We start from the raw sequence: 22,636 nt of genomic DNA, 5'->3' as shown, positions 1-22,636 counted from the left end.
AGTTCATTACTGGCTGGCAGAAACTCTTTGTTGCTGTGAACTCACTCAGCACAAAGTTATTTTGTTCATAGCACTGCCACTTCCTTTTCAAATTTGTAGGGTTACTGTGCATCAGCCTCCCGCTGCTGCAAATTTGGCACTCTTTCCTCAAAGCTTTTCTTCCCCTAAAGGTGACCATTTAACAGATCTTGGGTCTCTTATTGTTATTTTCTGGATTCCTCATAATTTAAGACACCCGAGTTATTTTCTATAAGCCTTCTAGATACTGTTGAATTTTTACCAGAAAATTTTTAGTGAGATTTTACATTCATTTTCCCCAAAGGCAACTGTAAGTTCTGGCTCAAGGCCACTGCAGTAAAACAGGCATTCCAGGATGCCCCAAGTAAGTTCTTCCACAGGCAGAGCCCCCTTCTATCCTTAAACTGAATCTAGAAAATATCTATGTAGTTTGGTGTTCAGTGCAAAGATCCTATATGCTGCTTCTCAGCAGGGACCATCAGTTTTGGTTAAATGCAACATTTAAACCCACTGATGGGAGGAGATTGATCAACCAGCCACCAAGAACAACCATCCATCTAGATGTGTTTTCTGTTTGGTCAGGTTTTTTTAGCTCTGCTGTTAATTCTGTGTAATTTGCCTGCCAGATCCCAGTGACATCCCTAACTGCAAAGGGCCACAGCAGAAGTGGCTGGAGAGGCATGGAAAGCCCAACTCCTTTGTATTTTATTTGTCAGCAAGGACAACTGTCCTTGCTACAAGCTTTCACCTTCTCATGCCTTTCTTGCATTTCTTCGGAGCCACATAAACTTTTCAGAAACAAAACTCAAATGATCTGCCAAAAACAGGCATCAGAGAGACTCTTTAATTAAAACCTGAAACCAGACCCTTTAAAATACAAATGCTATTTAGTGGATCTTTTCTCAGTATTACCCATATTTCTCCTTGGTGTCTTCACAACTCGTAGAAAGGTTGTCATTGACTGATCCAATTTTGATCACAATACTACTTCTGTGCTTTCTGACACTCCTGCAATTCCATGCATCTTGCATCTTAAACACCCCTCCCTTTCTGTATTTTTTTTTTGCCTCTATCTGCTTCTCTTCCCAAAGTTTATTCTCCTACCACTTTTTTATATCACTGTTAGCACATTAATTGGTGAACTTGTCTCCAAGAAATTAACTGCCTCGAGGCACATCTTTCTGCTGTCTCCTAATGCTTAATCACTGATCATATCTCGGTTTTATAATCCCTATCAAGCCTTTTATTAGCTTTTGCTTTTATTACTCCTAAATTCACAAAACACAATATGTTGGACTTTGCTCTTATCCATTCTAAAAATATCAGGTCTGTGGCTTTTTACATTCTCCTCATTTAATGCTTTTTCAGCCATTATAGCATAAGCAACAAGAGAATGACTTTATGCTTAAGGACTCCTTGCAGCAAGAACAGAGAGAAATACGTGCCTTCCCACATTCCAAATATTCTGCTAACACACATCCCTTGGCATTTCTCACCATGTGGGCAGGCAGGCAAAGGGATTCTATTTCACAGACAGGAGAGGGGAATCTCTAGAACCATGAGCTGGCAAAGCTAAAGGAAATCTGTGCCTGAGCAGGGCAGCAACTCATGAGTGCCCACTGATCCAGCAGGAAAGCATCCCACAGATCATGGGAGCCTGGCAGAGAGGGCAGGATGGCCAGGCCTCACTGAAGGCTCAAAGTGAAGTACTCAGACCTGGAGTTGGTGGGACTGGTCAGATTCCAGCCATTTCTGATCCAACAGAAATCTTCCTCACCTCTTACTCTGTTTCCAACTCCCATTCCCATACACAACCTGCTGGAGTAGGGCTGTAAGTCCCTACAGGAGCAATGGGAACATCTCACAGGGATGTGGCTCCAGCAGTGTGGGCAGTGTTTGTTACCACCCTGCTGATACACCTGCCTGAAGTGCAACCAACCACATGCATTTCAGAACTGCCTCTCCTCCTGCTCCTCTCTGTATTGTAGCTGAGAGTAGTTTACTTCTACTTGGAATAAAAAATAAAATTAACATGAGGAATGATGTGTAAGCACAGAGTTTGTACAGCAATACAGTAACTGAACACATGGAAAAGGAGACCAACTGTAAAACACAAAGGCAGAAAAAGAAATAAAGCAAGAGGAAGATGGTAAGGAAGGGCAAAGCAAGCTGGTGTGTGTAGCTGGCAGCACGAGGCAGGCAGGGCTCCCAGCAGGAGGAAGGACAATTAGATTGAGCAGATGAAAGCAATGATGATGATTGCTGGTGCTGCAGACCCTGCATTAGGTTAAGTAAGCTGGATGCAAGCCAGCATCATTGAACAAATGGCACGGCACATTCCCCAGGAATCTGAGCAGAGATTACCAATGCCTTAAAGGTGACCTTTCCCACTTGCTACCCCAGCAAATCAGGCAATTCTCTTGGCTGTAATGGACAAGATCAGCAGAGGCCACTCTCCTGAAGTTATGCATGCCTCATACAAATAGGATTTTTAGTTTTAGATTTAATATCAATTGACTGCACCTCATTTGAGCAAAGTATCCTAAGTGCTTTATTGGTTTATTTCACCCCTTCCCCATTTAAAAGAAAACATAATCTAACTTTCCATTATTCATTATCATCCAGGCAGGCAACAAGAGAAAAAGAGTACCCTAATTTTTAGCCATATTGTCTATTAAAAATGTAAAATGTTTCCTAAAAGGGCAGGCACATTAATTAAGGCTGCCTCAGGATAAATGAAGATTACTAGGAGTGCTCTGCTTTCCTGGATGAGTTTTCCATTATAATCAAATGAAACCAATTACTGCATTTGTAATGGAAACTGTACCTAAGCTGAACATTTCCACTTTTGCAGAAGCTGGAGAGTATACTGCAAAAAAAGGTCTCCAAACACTCAGGAAAGGAAAAAAGAAGGTATTTTTTCTGAGGAAAATAAAGAATCCCATAAGTAAAACCAACAGTAAATACTCTGGGTACAAATCAAATGGCCCCAGTGTAATTGAGAATCACAGCCTGGATTCCCAGAAGCCATCTCCAGCAGGAAATCCTGAACCTGAGCATTGAACTCCCTTCCCCTTATTCAGAGAAGAAAACACAGCTTAATTAGGCTCAATTTTCTAAATAATGGTTATCCTCTGTTACTAATCAGGAAAATTTTAAACCAGTATCAGATGAATGCTTGTTCAAACAGTGAAACATGCTCTGTCTTCCAAATATCATCTTACTCTGCAAACAGCTGAAAGGATCGAGGGCAACACACACTGAGGCACAGTTTTTATTTTCAAACATCCTTTGCCATCCTACTGAGCAGCCCCTAGAATAACACCCAACCTTCCTCTGCATGTGGACATTATGCCACTGACAGAAAGCAAAGATCATTTCAGGGAAAAAAAGAATTAATGGAATTTCAAACACAACAGCATTTTCTGAAATTATTCCAAATGGAAGAAGGCAAATGTGTAAAGGTACTGCTAGGGAACTAAGAAAGACCCAAATAAAATTATTTGAATAATCTTTAAAGAGAATCCTAAGCCTGAAAGACACTTCAGAGAGATCTCTACTTCCAAATCACCTAAAACCAATACACTCATTGAGTTCATCTGTACTTATCCAATATTCACCTGCATCATGAATTCTACCCCTCAGTAAGCTAAGCAAGTGCATGCTCATTATCAGGCTGATAAAGGCAGTGCAGAGTTATGTTTTTTTTAGCATTCTGTCCATGTGATCCCTTGAGAGGCAACCTGGAACAGGGTCTAGACAGTGTTAAAGGAATAAAATAGGTATTTACTAAGAAGATTTTCAATGGATTCACCTTGGGCAGTGCAAGAGCCCAGCCTTGGCTCCACCCAAGATGGATAACAGGTCACAAGTTTTCACACTTTTATGTTTTGGTCCATTTCCACATTGGGGTTCATTGTCCAATTCCAGCTCCAGGTTCTGCACTCCCATCCTCCCAGATTCTCTCCTCAATTCACTGTTTGCACTTTTTGGGCTGAAGCTGCAGTGGTGTCCTTGGTTCTGGGGCTGGAAAAGGATTGTTTTGTGTGACTGAGCTGTGAGGAGAACTTGCCAACACTGGATATGAAGTTCAGAGTTACACACTAATTCAGTACAGAATCTGGAAAATAGGAAAGCTAAAACTTAAGGCATCACATGTAATCAGCAATGAAGCTCTACAATGATTTTAGAGGTATCTATCTATTATCAGATAAAACTAATATATAGTAATAGTGTGCTTTGATTTCTGGTTTCCTTTTAGACACAGACAAAAACAACTTCTGAGTGAAAATAGGGGCAGATACAGGAACATTGTTCATAAAATATTCTAAGTTTAACACTCCTCCATGGGGTACATTGTGACACCACCAAATAGACTTCAGCACAACCCAGACCTGCAGCACATGCAGGCTCCACTGCCCACCATCCACTACTCAAGAACCTGGACAAATTTATTAGAGGTTTTCCATGCTTATCTTTGGATTATCAGATAAACTAGCAAGTTTGCCATTCGTGAAAAGGAAAGAGAAACTGAGGCAATATGAACTGACTTTTAACTAAAATACCAAGTGAAATTCTATCAGATTACAAGAAATGGTTGGGTTTTTCTATAATTTATGTATTATAATGACTCTAAGTATGGCTCTGTCAGGTATTCTGCAGTGAAGGGAGATGCAATACTAGGGATTTTGGAAGGCTGCAAACATAAAAGAATTTTTCTCCTATTAAAAATCCTCACTTTGTTTAGAATAGACTCTGCACAACTTCTTTCTGTGGACTCTCTAGACTACATTTTCTCTCACACAATGTGGTGACCAAAATTCTACACAGAAATTCCATCATTTGTGCATTTCCATCTCTGTTCTCTCCAAGAATTTCTTTACTTTCAAGACAGGCAGATCTATCTGCATTTTTTAGATTAGTCTTTATATCCTACTTAAGGACACCCTGTTACATTTTTTTCCACTGACAGTTGTATTAACTTCATACAGATGTAGTCAGCTGCATCATTAGTCATTCCAGTAATTTCTAGCCTAATCTTCAACACCTTGAGAGAACACCTGTCAGTCATATGCTGCTGTTATTTATGTGACAGTTCTACCATCCTAGTTCTTTCCCCTTAATCTACACCAGTCACTAAGCTGTTTCCACTTTTTATCCTTTACTTATGCAAATGCTGCCAAATAAGTTGGAATTTTTTCATGCTCTTTTCCCAGATTCTGTATGATAGGTGTACTTATTACAGACCTGCACTACCTTCCTGGTGTCTCAGTCAACACTAAAGTAAAGGGACTGTAAAATTGTGAAAGTCAATTCTTTTGCCTTTATTTAAAAGCTCACTTTTCTAGCCCCTTATACCAAATGCTGTGTCATGTCCCTGAGAGAAATGTTGCATTTGTCTTTACAAACAAGTCGTAGATCTGCTAGTAGATAAAGTTAGCACCAAGAGACAAAAGAAACAGTGGCATGGATTCCACTGATTGATGAATGGAAAAAAGGTATCTGCCTTTACAACAAACTGTAGGTTTGCTGATAAATGAAACTGGGTATCAGAAGATGAAAGAAGCAATGGGGAAAAACTATGAATTGTTTAAGAATTAAAAATTAAAAGGGAGGGTTATACATTAGAGGGGAATCTCAGGTGTCAGGTGTTCTGGGAAGTCTGTGCCTCTCAAGTACCTCAGCCAGTGGGGAAAGAGAGAGGGAAATGCTGCTGGGAAACTGGGATAAAAGGAGGCTGCATCCTCCAAAAATTTGAGAGATCCCAGGAGAATGGCCCATGGCCTCTCCCTTTATTGGAATAAAGTAAAAGGACTCCTCTGTCTCCTTTTTGGACATAAACTCCTGGTGTTTGTGGATTAATTTTCCTGATATCCCCACATGCCAGAATAACACCTGATTAACATCCAGTATGTAAGCCCCCAAATTTTTGTTTAGAAAACTGTGCAGACTAGGCAGAGCTCTCTGCTTTACCGGGTTCCTTCTAAAGAAACAAATTCCCCCAACTCTTCCATTTCAAAGCAGACTCTATTGAATCTCATCATAATTGTATGTAACATATGCACGGATTATTGAGCACAGATCTAGTTAAAGACCAAGCACTGCTGCAAAGACAGCAGTTTGTTTCAATGCACCATGAAAGGGAGCAGCAAACAGCAGAGCACTCACAGTGGCCGAGAGCTGCGGTCCGTTCAGCTGCGCGTGCAGGATGGCCTCGTTGATGGAGCTCCAGATCCCCGACAGGGCCGTCTCCAGCTCGTGGGAGGCTGCCATCTCATTAGCCAGGTACTCCAGCGTGGAGATGAAGCGCCTCCAGTGCGCGTCCAGCTCTGCCACGCTGGCCAGGCAGCCCCTCATGACGTTGAGGCAGTAGCCCACGCAGGGCCGGATGAGCGTCAGGCCCTGGCAGTGCGGGCAGTACTGCATCCGCACCAGCGCTCGGCTGCACTCCTTGCTCACTGCGGCGTGCTCAGTAGTATTTATCACTTCAATGCCCAGGCTCAGGGCCTGGCTCAGCATCCTGCTGGCCCAAAGAGATTTTGACAGCTCTGTAACCATGTTTTTAGAGTAGTGTCCAAAAGGATTTATGTCTTGCCTTGTAAGCCGCAGACACTCCGTGTAGTCCTCTGACAGATCTGTAATTCCGGGGTTTATTAGCCGGCTGTACACCAGGGGAAAGAGACTGTCAAAGAACCGCAGCACTGCACTTTCCACTGTGGTCTCTGAGCCCAGAATGTAGAGAGAGATGTCTGTAAAAAGCTCCTTTACAGGCTCTGCTGCTTCTTTTGCCATAGGTCTGTAAGCTGTCTCAAACAGGGAGCTGGTGCGGTTTTCAGCAAAGCGGAGCAAAGACTCAAAGGCCTCTAGAAAGGGGGCAGGGGAGAGAAAGAACTCAAGGTTAATGTCAGGTACCTGAACTCTCAGTCACACTGTCCTGAACAGGAACATCAATAGTTACATGAAATCTGCAATATGAATGCAATGATAGGTCATACAGTTTTGAGTAGTAATGGGGTTAAAGGGACCCCAAAGTATTGCCTGTGCATAAGGAAGGCAGCACGTAACACACAACAGTTTTTCTTTAAAAAGATGACTCTGTACTCACTAGCCAGACCCTGATCCACCAAGGACTCACAGATTCCAGGCTGGGCTGGAGCACAGTCCAGGGCCGTGTAAGATGGTTTTTAGAACCCAGCATTTGGGCAGATCAGCTGGGTACACTTCCAAAGCATCCCTCAGCTCAACTGTGAGGCAACTGAATATAAACAGAAGCTGAAGGTTTTGTTTCACAGTGCTTGAGTAGCTGGCTGAGAGGCACTTCTTGCAAAGTACAACTCCAAAATGAAGGAAAAGATGCTGTGTGAATAAATTCTCTCCCCATTAACACTGGACATGTCTGGACACCAGCCAGTGGTTGGAGAGGACTTGACATCATGTCCACTATGACCCAAAACCAAAGTGAAATAACCAAATCAGGAAAATATTATGTCCTTTAACTACACAATTTCTGAGTGGCCTAAGAAAAAATAATATTTAAGGAGTTCCACAGTTAACACATTTCAAATGGCACATGGAAAGTATTATAAACCCAAACCACTGACTGGGGTGCTAGAATTCATGGACAGGACAGGGAAGGGATCAGTTTTCCAGATTATTTTTAATGACACAGAAGACAGTAATCCACACCATTCCCACTGCTTTCTTTGGAAGCTCTCCAACAAAAAGCCTCTGACATAAATCATCCTTGCACTCCTCTGGGTGGCGAGCAGTTCCATGGAGGCAGGAGATCTGTCCCTGCACACCTCCCAAGGCCTGGCCAGATAATGGGGCTTGGTCTAATCATCCTCTCCTTTCATGGGAACATGGCTGGGTGACTCCCTGCCCGGCAGCACAGCCCCACGATCACCCCACAAAGGAGCAGACACAATACACAGCCCCAGATTAGCACTCACTGGCCAAGCTGTGCCCTCCCTGTGACAGCTCCCCAGGCAGCTCCTTGCCTGCTCTGATAAGCATTACAATCCCCTTTACCACAAAGTGTGCTTCAACTAAACAGATAATACACCATATCTCACTGCACATTAATCATCAGCACTTTGCACACACACGCTGCAGAAAAATCACTTCAGCACTCACACTGGTGTTACAGCAACTAATACTTTGGAAGTGCTTAGAAATTCCTAGAAATTAAGAAACCAGATACACTCAAGTTGAAAAAGATGACAGTACCTTCTTGTCAGAGAAACACCTTGCCAAGTTTCAGACTGAAGCAGACTTGCAGAGCTGACAACAATTCTGAAAATTGGATTCAGGATATAAATCTTGACACAGCCTAAACTGGAGTGCAGTTTGTTGTGTGCTACTACACACTATTAAAAGGGTTTTTTGTTTGCACATCAACTCTGTATGTTTATTTCTAAAGGAAACCAAAACATCATTTCTACCATACTAAAAACTCAATAGAAATATTACAAAACATAATCACGGGTGTTTAAGTTTCCTTCCTATGCACAGTCCCTTACAGATATTCAGCTTATCATTAAATTATGGGAGCAGGGACTCTTGTCTACAAACTCTACCTTCTATACCCATGAAGGCAGAACTGCAGGTGTCGCCCTCCTTATCTGAAAACTAAATGAAATTCATTTATGAATGTGCTAATGTTGTTATTTTCCTGGGAAAATAAAAGCTCCAGTGAAACATATAAGTAAAATATCCACTGACAGCATACATCCCAAAAAAAGAGATTTCAGCAGATTCCTGGGATACTAGCTTGCAGGCTAGAAACCATTTAGCACTTTATTCTCAAACCTCTTAAATGTTAAAATTCCACATTCAATTAAATAAAATTCTGCATTATTCTGAATCATGTAAAATCATATGTAACACTGACATTTATTTTACATTGTGTAAGGAAAAAAATTGTGATTCCAAATAGCTTCATTCCTCCTGCAAAAAGAGCCCTCACACCAAAAACATGGCACAAAAATACTGCTGGTGATTACAGATGTGCTTCAGACCCCTGTAAGGCATCATCTGCTTCCTTATAACCACTGGTCAGACACAAAATGGGATTCATGCCTGCAGGCAAGTACATTTCAGAAGGAAATATGTAGGTCCTTTTTCATTGTTGAGGCATTAAGAGATGTTTGAGACAATCAAATTTCTGTTCTTAGACCTTTAAATCAGAAATAAGGGGGCTTCGTGCAGTCAAATGATGTGGCAAAAGTGGACAGCCTGAGCTGTGGCTGTTCAGGGCAGGAGCTGCTGAAGTGAATTATTCTGTGCTTTTTAGTGGTACTTTGTACAGAGTTTCTAAACTCCAAGGAAGGTTTACCACTATCTGCAAGACCAGCTGCTCACCTGTGCTGACAAATACAGCAAACTTCAGACAGTTATGAGCTCACCAAAAGATGAATCCTAAGCCTAAAGATACACTGGGAGAATTATTTGATCACCTTGCACTGCCTCTGGCTTCAACACAACCCTACCAGCAGCATGTAATATATTGCTATATTGAAATATATCAATTCTGAACAGAAATAAGTCTTAACTGAAATAATTCAATATTTGATGAAGACATCAAATTTGGAGGTTTTTTTGTCTTCCACCCGTATTAAAACCAATAGGAAGGTGGAAAGCAAGGTTTGTTCTCATGCTGCTGAGAAGTCCCTTTTTGATTAAAGACTACAGGAAAAGTGAAACAACACTTAGTTTGGAATTTTGAACGCCCACACTGCTGACTACTTAATGAAAGTCAGGCAGCATCACCTTCCACAGGGAGAATTCTGTTCAAACTGTTCTACACTGACCCCAGCACTGATGTGCCTGGACACTCCAGCAGAGCTGATCAATCAGAGCTCACCTCTGGAAACTCCCCACCTGACTGCTGGGGTTATGGAATGAGCTGCTGGGGCCATCCCAGCTCTGATGAGATGCCAGCAGCTACACCTCAAATTCCTCACACAATGAGAATCACAAAGGTTCCTGACTTATCTCACACCAGCTTTTGCACTGTAACGCTGCTGACTTCTTCACTGGGATTTAATCCTGATGTAAATCCACTGCATGTCACAAAATGCTGCAGGAATTTAAGTTCCTCCTAAAGAATAGTGCTACAGGGAGAAACAGATGTAGTAGGAATGTGCCAATCTGCTCAGTGCTGGTGTACCAGCATTTTCCAAATATCTCCTCTATTTTTCCACCACTGGTGGTCTGCTTGGGAAAAAAAAAGGCAAATATTAAGTTTCTCATGTCACATAAACACCACATTCACCAACATGCACGACCTCCCTTCAGCAGGAATAGCTGCTGGAGATTTTTAACTGCTGTCACCTCTATTTTAGTCTAATCAAGTTTGTGTCCAGGCCACCACCTCTTCTCCTGCAGCCTTATACTCCAGACAAGAACCAAAGATGCTGAAGTACCACAGATCAATTTCCCACTCTTTCTGCCACAAAAATCTTTCAGGGTGTGTTTATTTTGTCAGGCTCTGAGACAAACAGCAACACAAGCCCAAGGAAAGAGTTGAGGATTCAGTGCAGTGCACAGGCTGGTGTCAGAGCCTGCACTTCATCTCATGAGCCCTGGATTTCTTACAGGGCATGGAAGGCAGCAGATGTGGTCTCAGGGAACACACACCAATGGGAGTTTTCCATGAAAATCTGGACTGACATATGACAGCCATGCTCAGAGCAGGTTCATTTGCTTTCCTCACTCCTGCAAGACCTACACAAACTATTGAGATCCTTCTTCTGTAAGCAGCTGTGGGGTTCAGATGGAGAGCATTAGGCAAGGTTAAGCAACCTCCAACTTGCTGGATAATGATTTAGCCCAAACCTACATTCTTTTCTTTCCAGAGATCCAACACAGGAATATTAGCATGGAAACAATTTCACCAACACAAAGACAACCTAAACACCAGATACCACTGCTCACAGAGGATTACTTCTGCTCCAGAGTAGCTGAGGCTCAGATAGTAATGCCTGAACCTCCTTGCCTTCAAAAAGCAGAGTGCTAACACTCAGTGCAGACCATGACATGCCTGTGTGAAAGGGAAGCTACTGCCACTGCCACCAGACTTGTGTGTGCCACTCCAAGCTGGCACCTTGCCCACAGAACTGGCCAGCTAAAACCACTCTGCTAATGCAGCAGCTCTCCAAGGAATCAGTGATTCCTTGCACTCTGCAGTATCCAACTGCCTGCTGGACTTCCATTTAAAAAACCTACAAACTCCTTAAAAAAGAAAAAAAAGGAAACTTATACTATAAATATGACAGAAAGATTTAACAATGCTCGAAACCCAAAACTGTCTATACAGAATCTATACAGAAATAACATCTGTGTACATTTTAGATTTTGACTGTAATCATGAAAGAAGAATGACAAATTTAAGTAGCTCCATTATTTGTTTGGTCTCTCAGGACCATGCTAACATTTGGCTCCTTTCCTTCTAACATCTTGCATTTATTACAGTTACAGAATGAATGAAAGCTACACTTGGTTGAACAATGGCTTCCTTTTCATGCTTTTGCATCCATTAAGATTTCTGCATCTTTACAGCTTGCCAAAATAAAGGACCACATATTAATATTTTGCAGCAGTAGAATTTAAGTACAAACTGTTTGCAATGTGCTACAGGGAGAACAATGTACAAAGCAGAAAAATCACACCCAGACACAAATCTACATGGCACACAAATGATGAAATCCACCACTCTGCTTTTTGGGTGTACAGTGATCCCCAAACATGTTTAAAAGAATATGAACAAAGAGTGCTTAAAAACCATCATTAAACATGATGGAAACGTGACTGGGTTTGGGGGGTTTTTTTCAGATTACTTTAAAAAAGGATATAAGTGCAAAGGAAATTGTATCATGTTTGCAAAGACAGAACTCAAAAACTATTCATTCATTCATTCATTTATTCATCTGCCTTTGTAAACAACTTCGTGTAACTTTCAGCTTAATTCCAACTCTGTGACATTTAGCTAAGAGTAAAATTTCCAAGAGTTCAAAGTTTCCTTCTTATCTTCCTTATTTATCCTCCTGCAGAACACAGGGCCAAAGCTCTTTATTAATTCCTACACATAATCACAGCTGCTCTTGATGAAGCTTATGAGAAATAACATATTAATAAACACATGCTAATAAACATGTCTAATGAAAGAATGATGCCTACCACACTTGCAGGAAACTCAGCAACCTTGCTCCAAAACCATTTTGGGCTAGAGAAAACCCTGGAAGTGCTCAGAATCTGGACCAAGCAGAAAGAAGCATCTCTTTCTTCCTACTCACCTTCTACAGCTGCTTTTAACAAGGCAGGGCCAAAACAGTTTCAGAAGTAAGTAAGCAAAGTTAATTTTGGCAAGAGAGGGGAAAAGGAAGTTTGAATTGACTCACCTTGACAGTCTTTAGATTTCATCAGTCCTTCACAGTATAGACCAGAGGGGAAAAAAAGCAGCTTTCCATTACAGTGCATAGGGGAGAGGTCTTTATCTAGCAGTCTCCCCATGAGCTTGTCTACCTTGACAATATCAGATAAATACCCTCTTGTGTACCTGGTGATAGAAACTGCCCTAGCTGGAAGGAAGCCAGAGCTCTGTGCACACCCAACAGCTATGGACACTGCTCATTAATCAGAGATCAATGAGCAGAATTATTTACAGGCTACTATTACTTCCTTTAATCCACTGCTTGATTCCAAGTGTCATTCAATATTTTTTTTAACTTTGAAAAAATTGGGAAAATTTGTAAGGCCTTTATAAAGTTCTAGAAGTGAGACTTTGGGAGCATAAGAACATTTTCCCTCCTGGCCTTTCCTCCAGTGCTGGGAGCTGGGACAGTGGTTTGCCATAGGAAAAGCTTCATGCAATGTGAGTGGTAGAGCAGCTGAGCCCCTGCTGGAATTTGGGAATGTGGGCAAAGTCATGACACTTGGGAAAACCCATTTCCAAATGTTGTGCTGGAAGACTGACTTCCAAGAGCAGCAACAGGAAATTCACCACTGAAGGATCATCTGAAAACTTCTGTCTTGGGATGAAGATTAGTCTTGCTTCTTTTACATGCACAAGTCTATTCTGGCAGCCTTGGCCCAACTTTGCAATTATATAGGTTACATATTATAACCACTCCCCTCAGACTGCTACCCCAGCAAGCAAACCCACACCCTTTGCTCCATAACACAGTCCTACAGGACACTTTCTTCTTTTATTATTTCTTCTTCTACTTTTTTTAAATTTAAGCAGTTTATTATACATTCTTATATGGAGGGAAGGGGTGAATATGCAGCTCATTCTGGTGACACTGATGTACACAAACTTTGGGTTATTTTGGTAATTAATTCTCATTAAATTATCAATATTATCAATAACAGAAATAACACCAGGTTTAAAACAGGCTGACTGCTTCAGAGGCTGGTGAGGCAAAGGGAAAACAGGCAGGAGATGCACAAGCCTAGGAGATGCCTTAAAAACAACAGAATGGGCCAGCAATAAACACTATCATTTGTTCTGCTCTGGTCAGTTTGCCATGAAATCAAAAATAATGGTTTCTGTAGACTGTGGTGGGGAATGTATCCAAATTGCTGGAAGTAGAAACCAGAGTGCACATCCTCTTCAGACTTAATGGCCTTGGCTTCATAATTTCTTGATAATAACAAGTTACAACTAAGTGCAGAACCATTGGCCAAAAACAGACTAGAGACAGCTCTACACTCTGCTGCCCCAAACCAAAACTACCCTTCCTAAAGAAACACTACATGGAAGAGCTTCTAGAAAATAATTAAGTTGTTATGCTTCACAGAATCAGTTACAGTTTGCTGGCTCAACTTTGATTACATATTTCACCTTCAAACTTTTTTGTGAATACAGTGAATGAGCAGGTAATTAAATTTAGCTGTTTATTATTTCTGTATACTTGATTTCAGTACAGTTGTAGGTTATTTTATACACTGTAATTGTAGGGGGAAAATGACGTTTTTTCAAGTGAGCAGTCTCAAGTAAAACTGAGTCAGTTGGCTGGCAAAAAGCTGGAGACCAGATGTGGAATTAACCTTTTATGACACTGCTGGGCTTCCACTGACAGGTAAATAAAGCAAGGAGTTCTCTGGGAGTATTAGTGCAGCAGCAGGCTGATGGACACCCTGCAGCACCATGGTAAGAGATCCAGAAGAGCAGGAAAAGCCCTGAGGAGGATGGCTGGATGTGGCACAAAGCCGTGGCAATCGCTCCATTCCCCTCTCATCAAAACAGAACTCCTAAGGATGATTCATAAAATCCTTATCTGCCAAGTTCAAACCTGTCAGCTGTTACTTAATAACTGCAATTCACAGTTTTAAAAGGATTTGCACCAAGATAACTGAAGAAAGAACTACATCTGTGCTTCAACAGCATCATCTATGCCCTTCACTGGCTTCCCAAGGACAAGTCATTTATAAAACACTTCTCACAGTCTATGAAGGGAAACCCACAAACAGCTGTGTATCCCTAGGTAGCCAGCTCATCACACAACTGTAACCATCTGATGTTACTTGGAGGTTCAACAGCCAGTGGAGCAGAAATAGAGTTATCTGATTTATCTGATCAGTCACTTACACAGACAGTGATGATTGGAAGGCACAGCTCCAGCAAGCAGCACAAAATTCCCAGGATGGATTCCAGCACAAAGCACTTGCAAAATAGCTCTGAATGACAACTCTGTAACCATCCCTGTTTCTTTCAAGGCAGACCCACAGGAAAAGTCTACATTGCTTAAATTAGGACTGATCTAATTAGTCTAATGAACAAAGTCTTTGCCACACAAGAAAAGCATCCAGTTTTATTTTTCCAGGCTAACCCCTGTGTACTGTTGCAACAATGCACCACCAGCTGAAAAGACAACATTTTTCCTTATAAAATAAAGTTTTCTAGTAAAAAGAAACAGTTTGAACAGTATTTTCTTAAAAATGAACCATGGATATTACTTCAGGGGATGAGATAAACCCCTGATGTCTTTGCAAGTAGGCATCTTACTGTGGGGCAGGGTGGGTTTGGATTTTTTACAGATTTTAGCATTGTTATAAAAACATAGCCCTAAAACATATGTTGGCCTAACAATCCAAGACTTGCATGGCCCTAGACAAGATGAATAGTGGCTCTAAAAATCAGACTGCTCTCAGTCTGGATTCCCTGGAGTAGATACCTGCAGCTGCTCTGAATGAGCAGGACCTCCAGCACCAAATGCCTGCACACTTTTTGTTCCTATTTTCAATACCCAGTGGTTTATTCAGCTGTAATTGCACATTTCTCAAAGCTGAGAGTGTTGTTACTCAAGTAGCCAGTGAAGGCTGGAGCTCCAGGTACCATCAGGGCACATCTGATCCTAGGGTGAGCTGAGGGGTGACACTGCTCCACGTGTCACACACTGGCACCCAAAAATGGCACTGGCACTGGCAGATGGTGCAAAACCCTTACCTTGTTCTTCCTGGGGTTCCACAGCCATTATTTGCCCACATGTTAAGCTGTTTCTCAGAGCTGAGAAACACTGAATTACACATGACAGCACAGGGGTAGTTGGTAAGTGAAAATAATTCCCTTACTGCAATCTCTAGGATTGCAACTTTCATATCATCTCTTCCCACAGACTACTGGACAGAACAAAAGAGTACCACTCCTCCTTGGACTTCCCAAACTACTCTTTTTAGAAGGACCTTTGGAATAAACTATTTGGAGCCAACAGTGCAGTTTCCAGAACTGAACCAGACCTGTGGGAGAATCCCTGCACATTCATAACTGCTGTATGGGCTGGCTGGAGTGACTGAGGCAGCACATCCTTTATTGTGGCACTCCAAATGCTCTGGGCCTTTATGGAGCAAAAAATCCTCCCAACTGGAACCTGAGTCTAGGTAAGGATGTGGACAACATTTAAATGACAACATGTCTAAGACATACACACACAAATATCCAGGAGCAAGCAAGTGGACTGTGGCCAGAAAATCCAAAATGCAGCTCATGTACAAGTAATATGTGGCTGTGTAGAGATAGTGGGGTTGATATTGCTGGTTTACATTGCTTGAGAGAGGGACTATTCAAATAAATACTATAAAAAAAAGGCCAAGAATTGCTTCTGCAGCCTTCCTGCAGTTGAAAACCACAGAGAAAGTAAAAGCTGTGCCAACTGTGCCCCGTGCCAGGTACTAATACCAGGGAGAGCAGATGCCATGGCTAGAGAAAGAAAGGGCATTTAATGCTGGTGGTCTCTTGGAGCTCAGACACTGCACAGGACACAATTGGGCTTGGCCAGGGAGCCAGCCAGGCCTGCCAAAGCACTGCAGACAGACTGCTCTCTGTTGTGATGCCTCAGGATCTCAGCTTTTCATGTTTCATATACCTGTAACCCTGCAATGCTTTAGTGTATGACTCTAAACTCCATACACAGTGTGAGCTGCTGCTTTCCCAGTTTGGTCAGACACAACAATGTCTGAGGCCCTGAGAAATGCAAAACAAAAGTGAGCTGAGGAGAGCAACCTTGGGGTAAATGACTTTGTTACCTGAAGCTGTAATTGGAAGATTAACCCCCAAATTTATGAAAGTGTGAAAACCTGTGACCTGCCATCCATTTTTGGGTACAGCTCCTGGGGGGCTTTGTCTGCCCCAAATGTACCTGAAGGGTCTTCAATAAATATAACTGCTTTTTATTCCCTTAGCTTTGTCTGGCCTCTGTTTTTAAGTAATCCCAAAAGCTACCAGCTGCTTGACTTGCACAGTGACACTAATGATCCCTGAGACACCAAGCACTGGCATTTACCTGTGGAGAAGTATAAAATACAAAACCTATCTTTAGAATCCAGAGGTGACCAGGATAGCCAGGACACTCTAAAACTTGTCTCTGGAACATTACTGCACTGCAGGTTCATGTTTCCTGCAGAAACACACTTCAGAGTTGCCAGTAACTTTGGCACACAAAGAAATTGAGATATTTCTTTGTATGTGTCTGATGTATTAAATACTATTGAGAAAGGAAAGTACAAAATTGTATAAGACTTGCAGTAGTTAAGAAGAAAGAACCAAAAATCCATCTTATGAGTTAATCAAGAGAAAGCAGAAAGATGCAGAAGACTTTTCATTCTCCTGGGAATCTTTCATTAACAGAAAAGCAACAACATAGGGATCTCCAGAGAGAATTTTCTCGACCCTCTGATTAAGGAGTTCAACTGGCAGAAGGAAAACTAATATGTTTGTTTCATAAGGTCATGAACTATTTCATGATTTCCAGCTGAATTAGTTAGGTGGTCCATTAGGATCTATTTCTAAAAATCTAAGCAAGAAATAGCTACAAGAGATAGGATTAGTTTAATAAAGATGAAATATGGGGGGACAAGACTTACTTTTCATGGTTTTGTTTAGGTACTAACACAGAAATACAAGAAATTATGTCCAAGTTCCATTAAGGTCATAAGTAGGAGTAAAGAAGTTTTAAAAATCTCGATGAAATCTGTATGTATCACTGACTCTAAGCTCTCTGTGTGGAGAGCAGCACTGCTGCAGCCCCCTGGGAGCAGGACTGAAGCCTCTCCAGCCCAGCAGTGCCAGCTGGCCCCAGCACTGCACGGAGTGTGTGGGCACATCCTTCAGCTGCCCAGGAACACAGCAGGGCTCCCACAGACCCACCACAGTGGGAGAGACCTCAGAGATCGAGTCCAACCCCTGCCCTAACACCTCAACTGGACCATGGCACCGAGTGCCACATCCAGGCTTTTTTAAACACATCCAGGGATGGGGACTCCACCCCCTCCCCGGGCAGATCATTCCAGTACTTCATCATTCTTTCAGTAAAAAGCTTTTTCCTAATGTCCAACCTAAATTTCTGTCAGTTGTTGCCTGGAAAAAGAGACCAATCCCCACCTTTCACAGAGGTGTGGAGTGCTAAGGTCACCTCTGAGTCTCCTTTTCTCCAGGTTAAACAACCCCAGCTCCCTCAGCACAACCACAGGTACTGCCCACATGTCCAAAAGCACAACCCACAGAGCCCTGCTGCTGCTTCTTCTGATTCTGGATTGACCAACACTGACTTCCTTTTAACCTCACCCAGCCTCCTTTCTCTACATAGGGAAGACTTGGCAAGGCAAAAGATAAACATAAGAGTAGCGTCGCTAAGATTGGTGCAGAAGCTGTTTTTTTGTACAAGCCATCTTCTGCAAACAGTTTAATTAAGCAGCTTTTGTGTTTTTCAGGCCCTTGGACAACTCCTATTCACAAAACTCAGCAACAGACCAGCATGAAGTACCCTCACCCAAACCTGAACTGGAAATACCCTTTGGCATTGTGGCACAGACCAGCTGGGCTCCTCAGCAGCACCCCAAAAATCACTTAACTCATTTAAAATTAAAGGCACAAGGTATTGCCCCTGGAGAAAAGACACAAGCATGCAATGCTTGAAAAACAGAAACCACTCCTGCAGCATCTATTTTGGGCTCTGTCCTCTTGTAGATTACTCTGAAGACATATTTGATACCATAATGCTGTTAGGTAATTGAAAGGACATGTTTGCTTGGAGAATTTGACCTTGTCCATGGACTTTTGTTCCAGTCTGAACAAAGAATTTCTCTAGACTATTGAAAAAAAAAACAGTGGACAAGACTTCTGTGAACTATTTCAATGGAGACTGAATCCAAATCACTGTCAATTTAGGAAAATACTCAGGGTGTTGCTTTTAAAAATTTCACATGCTTACAAAACCTCACTCGATGGAAAAAATTAAAGGTGGATCAATAGCTAAAATAATCCTATAAAAATAGAACACATATTTTTTATGGTGAATAGTTTCCCCTCAATTTATTTTCCAAATTCCTTCAAGCAAAGTGACTGGCATGTGTTCAACACATGGGTCAGAGCTGGCAGAGGTACATAAGCTGATGATTTGATAGCTGACCAGATGTGTGTGCAGAGCTAGCTCCAGCTATTCCTCAGGGAAGGCACATGAGCCCTGTTAGCACTAATCAATCACAACACCTATTTTTCTCCCAAAATTCCTTCCTTAGAAAACATACAAAGGTTAAGTTTTTTCCAATCATAACAGCCACAAATTTTTGCTACAGGGCAAGTCCCCATCACACCAAAGACCAAAGAAATGAAATTGATGTGCAGAAAACTGCAGTCCTTGATCAGAATAAAACCACTGTGATGCTGTATTTCCACCCTGCCACACATACCCAGACACCTTTTCAGATGAGCAGGGCTCACAGGATCACAGGATTTGCTTATATTCAAGAAGTTGCAGAACTGCAACCTTGTGCTTGCTTATTCACATCCTACCTTTGAGGTGAGAGGACTGGCCTGTAGCTCACCAGGTCTTCTCTGTCTTCCTTGATAAAAAAAGGGTTTTCCTTTTCCAGATAGTGGGAACTTTACCAGACTGCCAAGATTTGTCTAGTATGATGGATAGTGGCTTAGCCCCTGCATGTGCCAGTTCTCTCTGGACTGGCATCACAAAAGAGTTCAAGGGCAGATTTTATGGGAATTCAACAGTTTCCTTCTACTTTCTCACATTGTATTATCAAAGTCATCACTGCATTGCTTCCTCTGTTGCTTAGGGTTATTTTGTCAATTACTGAGGGGTTTTGGTTAAACATGGGTCATTGGTGATGGGAACTCAACTGCAGCAATATTATACTTGGAATTGAGGGCCAAAGCATCCATCACATCTGTCACGCTGAAGTTTTAATATTCAATTGTTAAAACCTCTCAAGTACCTGCAGCTTTTATAGTTCTGTTTAAAGTTTTGCAATCTTTGACTCAACAACTAATTGAAAAATAAAGGTTGCAGATAAATCAATCTAGTAATGAAAGCAAATTAGCCATACTGCTCCAGCAGAATTCTAGCACGAGTGAGGATGCTGAGATTGACTGCAGCAATAAAATGAAATGCTCTCCTGAATTCCAATTCAGAGCTTCCCTTTCCTGGAGCCTCAGAGGAAGTTCAGCAAGCAAGTTTTCACAACTAAAGCACCAATACTATGATCTGCATAAATGGTACCATAAGCTTTGACAAGCCCCAGCCAAGCCAGGAGTCTCTCTTAATTCTCATGCCAGTCCCAGCTTTTCAACAGCACATTTTTTTTAACACCAAAATCAGTTACTTTTATTCTCTCATTAAAAAAAAAAGTTAATTCTCAACAGAAGAGTTTCACAGTATGGTCACTTGCTCTTTTATCCTATAAACTCAGTTGATTTTAATCACTGAGTGCTGTCCTAAATTTGCATAATTTTCACTATAGCAAGAATACTAAATGCAGGGAGCAAACAGATGCTTAACAAGAAGGCAAAGTTTAAGAAGGATTAATCTTCTTAAAATGCTTACCTTCATTTCAAGGTCACATGGAATCAATAAAAATAAATAATTTTTTGTACCTTGCTCATTTAGGTAACACATTTCTAGCCTAGTCAGATTTAAAAAGTAAACATGAAGTTTTAAAAAGGTGGTGGTGGTGGTGAAAGCATAACTGAAATATTCTGACAGCAATTTCATTGGTTTTTGCTTCAGGAGAAATGTCAAGATTCAGCTGTTTTCATGAACAAGTAAATTCTCCACTTTTTTCCTGTCTCTTTAAATTTAATCGACACCTCCCACTGTTTAAGTTCTACTCTCTGAAGCCCTGGAACTGATTGCTTATTTTAAAAGAGACCCTTTGGCATGAAACTTTATCTGTGTAACCCTGGAAATGGGATCAAGCCCTTCAGAAGCACTGAAAGAAACCAAGAGAGGAACAACCACCCAACCAAAAGGGAAATTACTGGCAGGCTGAAAACAAGAGGGTAACAGATAACTCCTAAGAAATTTTGGGCCCTGAAGAAAAGCACATTTCTGCATTTCAGACCCAGCTCAAAAAAAGCATTTTTACATTGACAAAGTTTATCTTAGTTCTGTAGTACTGCTCTTGATCCACAAAATCCCCACAGAACTCCAGTGCTCACTTAAGTTTTCTGCCAAGAAAGTGGATTTGCAAAAAGGGGCCTTAAATATTGCAAAATCATTGGAATTCTGTAAGGCCATTTCTGCTCCTCTGACAAATCTCCTGCCTTCTTGTTCCACAAAGGTCACTTCGTAGAAGAGTTTTCTCTTGTCTTTCAGATCAATCTTGTATAATGATACTCTTCACAAGATTATGAAAAAATGTTGACTTGATTAATCTATTCTGGGAAATGTTATGAACCAGCTCCCTGTTATTAAGTAAAATATTTCAGTTAGAAGGGACCTACAATGACTACATCTAGTGCAGCTGCCTGACCAATTTAGGGCTGATTGATAAGGGCACAGTCCCAACACCTCTGAAATCCCTGCCAGGCCTGGGCCATGGAGCACCCTCCAGAAAGCCCATTCCAGGCTCTGGCCACCCTCTCTGCTGAAGAAATTCTCAGACTACACCTCACCTGGCACAGCTCTGAAACAATTTTTTTACCAAAAATTCTCCTATCTTGTGGAAAAACCATCCCCTAAACATTTTTTTTTTTACCCCATCCTGATGGAGGAAAGCTCTGTAAGAACCAAGAGCTTCCCAGCTCAAGAGACTGTCAAAGCTTCCCTTAAATGAAAACTGCCTGATGCTAAAAAGTCTGCACTGTAATTTAGTGAGGCACAGCCAGACACAGCACACCAAACAGTAATTTAGCAAACACACAGAGCAAGAGACACAAACCATTACAGGTGAAGGGGTGTCCAAATATAGAGGACATGACCTTGAGGACTGGTTTTCAATCTCTTCAGAGAAAAGGTGTTGGAGATTTGTCACTTGGGGAATTTCAACATATTGAAGGGAGCAGAGCATTCAACAAAGGAGAACTTCACAGGAGCCCTTAATGTGACTCAGAACAGGACAGAACAAATCAGTTAAATCAGACAGAACAAATCAAACAAACAGTATTTACAAGCTTTATGAAATCTGAAGTTGTTCAATGCACTTCAGGCAATGCTGGTTCTTCAAGCAGTTTCAGGAACATAAAAAATTTCTCTATAATACCTGAGCATTTCTTTCCCAATCCTGACCACACAGAGAACAAAAGCCAAGCAGTGTGTCCCACTGGCCAAGACAAACATCCATTTACGTCTTCTTATGCCTGCTATTACAGTGGGCCCTTGAGGGATGCAAAAATGTACACCCACTGCTCTTCAAAATCTGACATTTGATTTCACTGAAAGCTGCTTAAATATCACAGAAATACCCAGGGAGTATTCAGAAATTATTTCTGGATCTGGTGGTTAGCTGGGAGGGGATGGCATGGACTTTTGGGACACAAAGCAGAGCTGGATCAGTCCCAGGACTGCAAGCTGCCCTCACACAAAGCTGATGAAACCCTGCAGTTGACAGCTCCAGGGTATAGGGCAGTGTGCCCTGGGGACCTGCCCAATCTCTCACAGTCCTTCCTGGCTTTCATATACTACAAGAATTTCTCATTGTTTGTTTTTATGTCTTTGACTCTTTGCTCTTCAAATTCCATTTCAGGCTCTTCAGTTTCCTTCTCACAGTGCCCACTTTGGTCTGTGCCCCTGTCTTTAGGATTCACTAGTGTTGGATTTCCAGTTTCTGACAGCCATTGCTTTTGCTCAAATAACCTCCTGAACTTTGTGTTTAAGCATATGGATTC

At 41.7% G+C, this 22,636-nt stretch overlaps 1 protein-coding gene across 3 annotated transcripts in view; it reads right to left on the bottom strand.

Moving 5' to 3' along the window:
- LOC130256852 (glypican-5-like) overlaps nt 1-22,636 on the bottom strand; it is a 323,662-nt gene that overhangs the window by 237,922 nt on the left and 63,104 nt on the right. For all 3 annotated transcript variants that reach the window (XM_056498925.1, XM_056498922.1, XM_056498924.1), the window contains exon 3: nt 6,187-6,881. In XM_056498925.1, coding sequence (XP_056354900.1) covers nt 6,187-6,881 — 695 coding nt within the window. The remainder of the gene's footprint in view (nt 1-6,186; nt 6,882-22,636) is intronic.

The sequence above is a fragment of the Oenanthe melanoleuca genome, chromosome 9 (genome assembly GCF_029582105.1).
Source record: "Oenanthe melanoleuca isolate GR-GAL-2019-014 chromosome 9, OMel1.0, whole genome shotgun sequence".
Taxonomy (NCBI): Eukaryota; Metazoa; Chordata; class Aves; order Passeriformes; family Muscicapidae; genus Oenanthe; species Oenanthe melanoleuca.
This window is presented reverse-complemented; position numbering and strand designations above follow the sequence as displayed.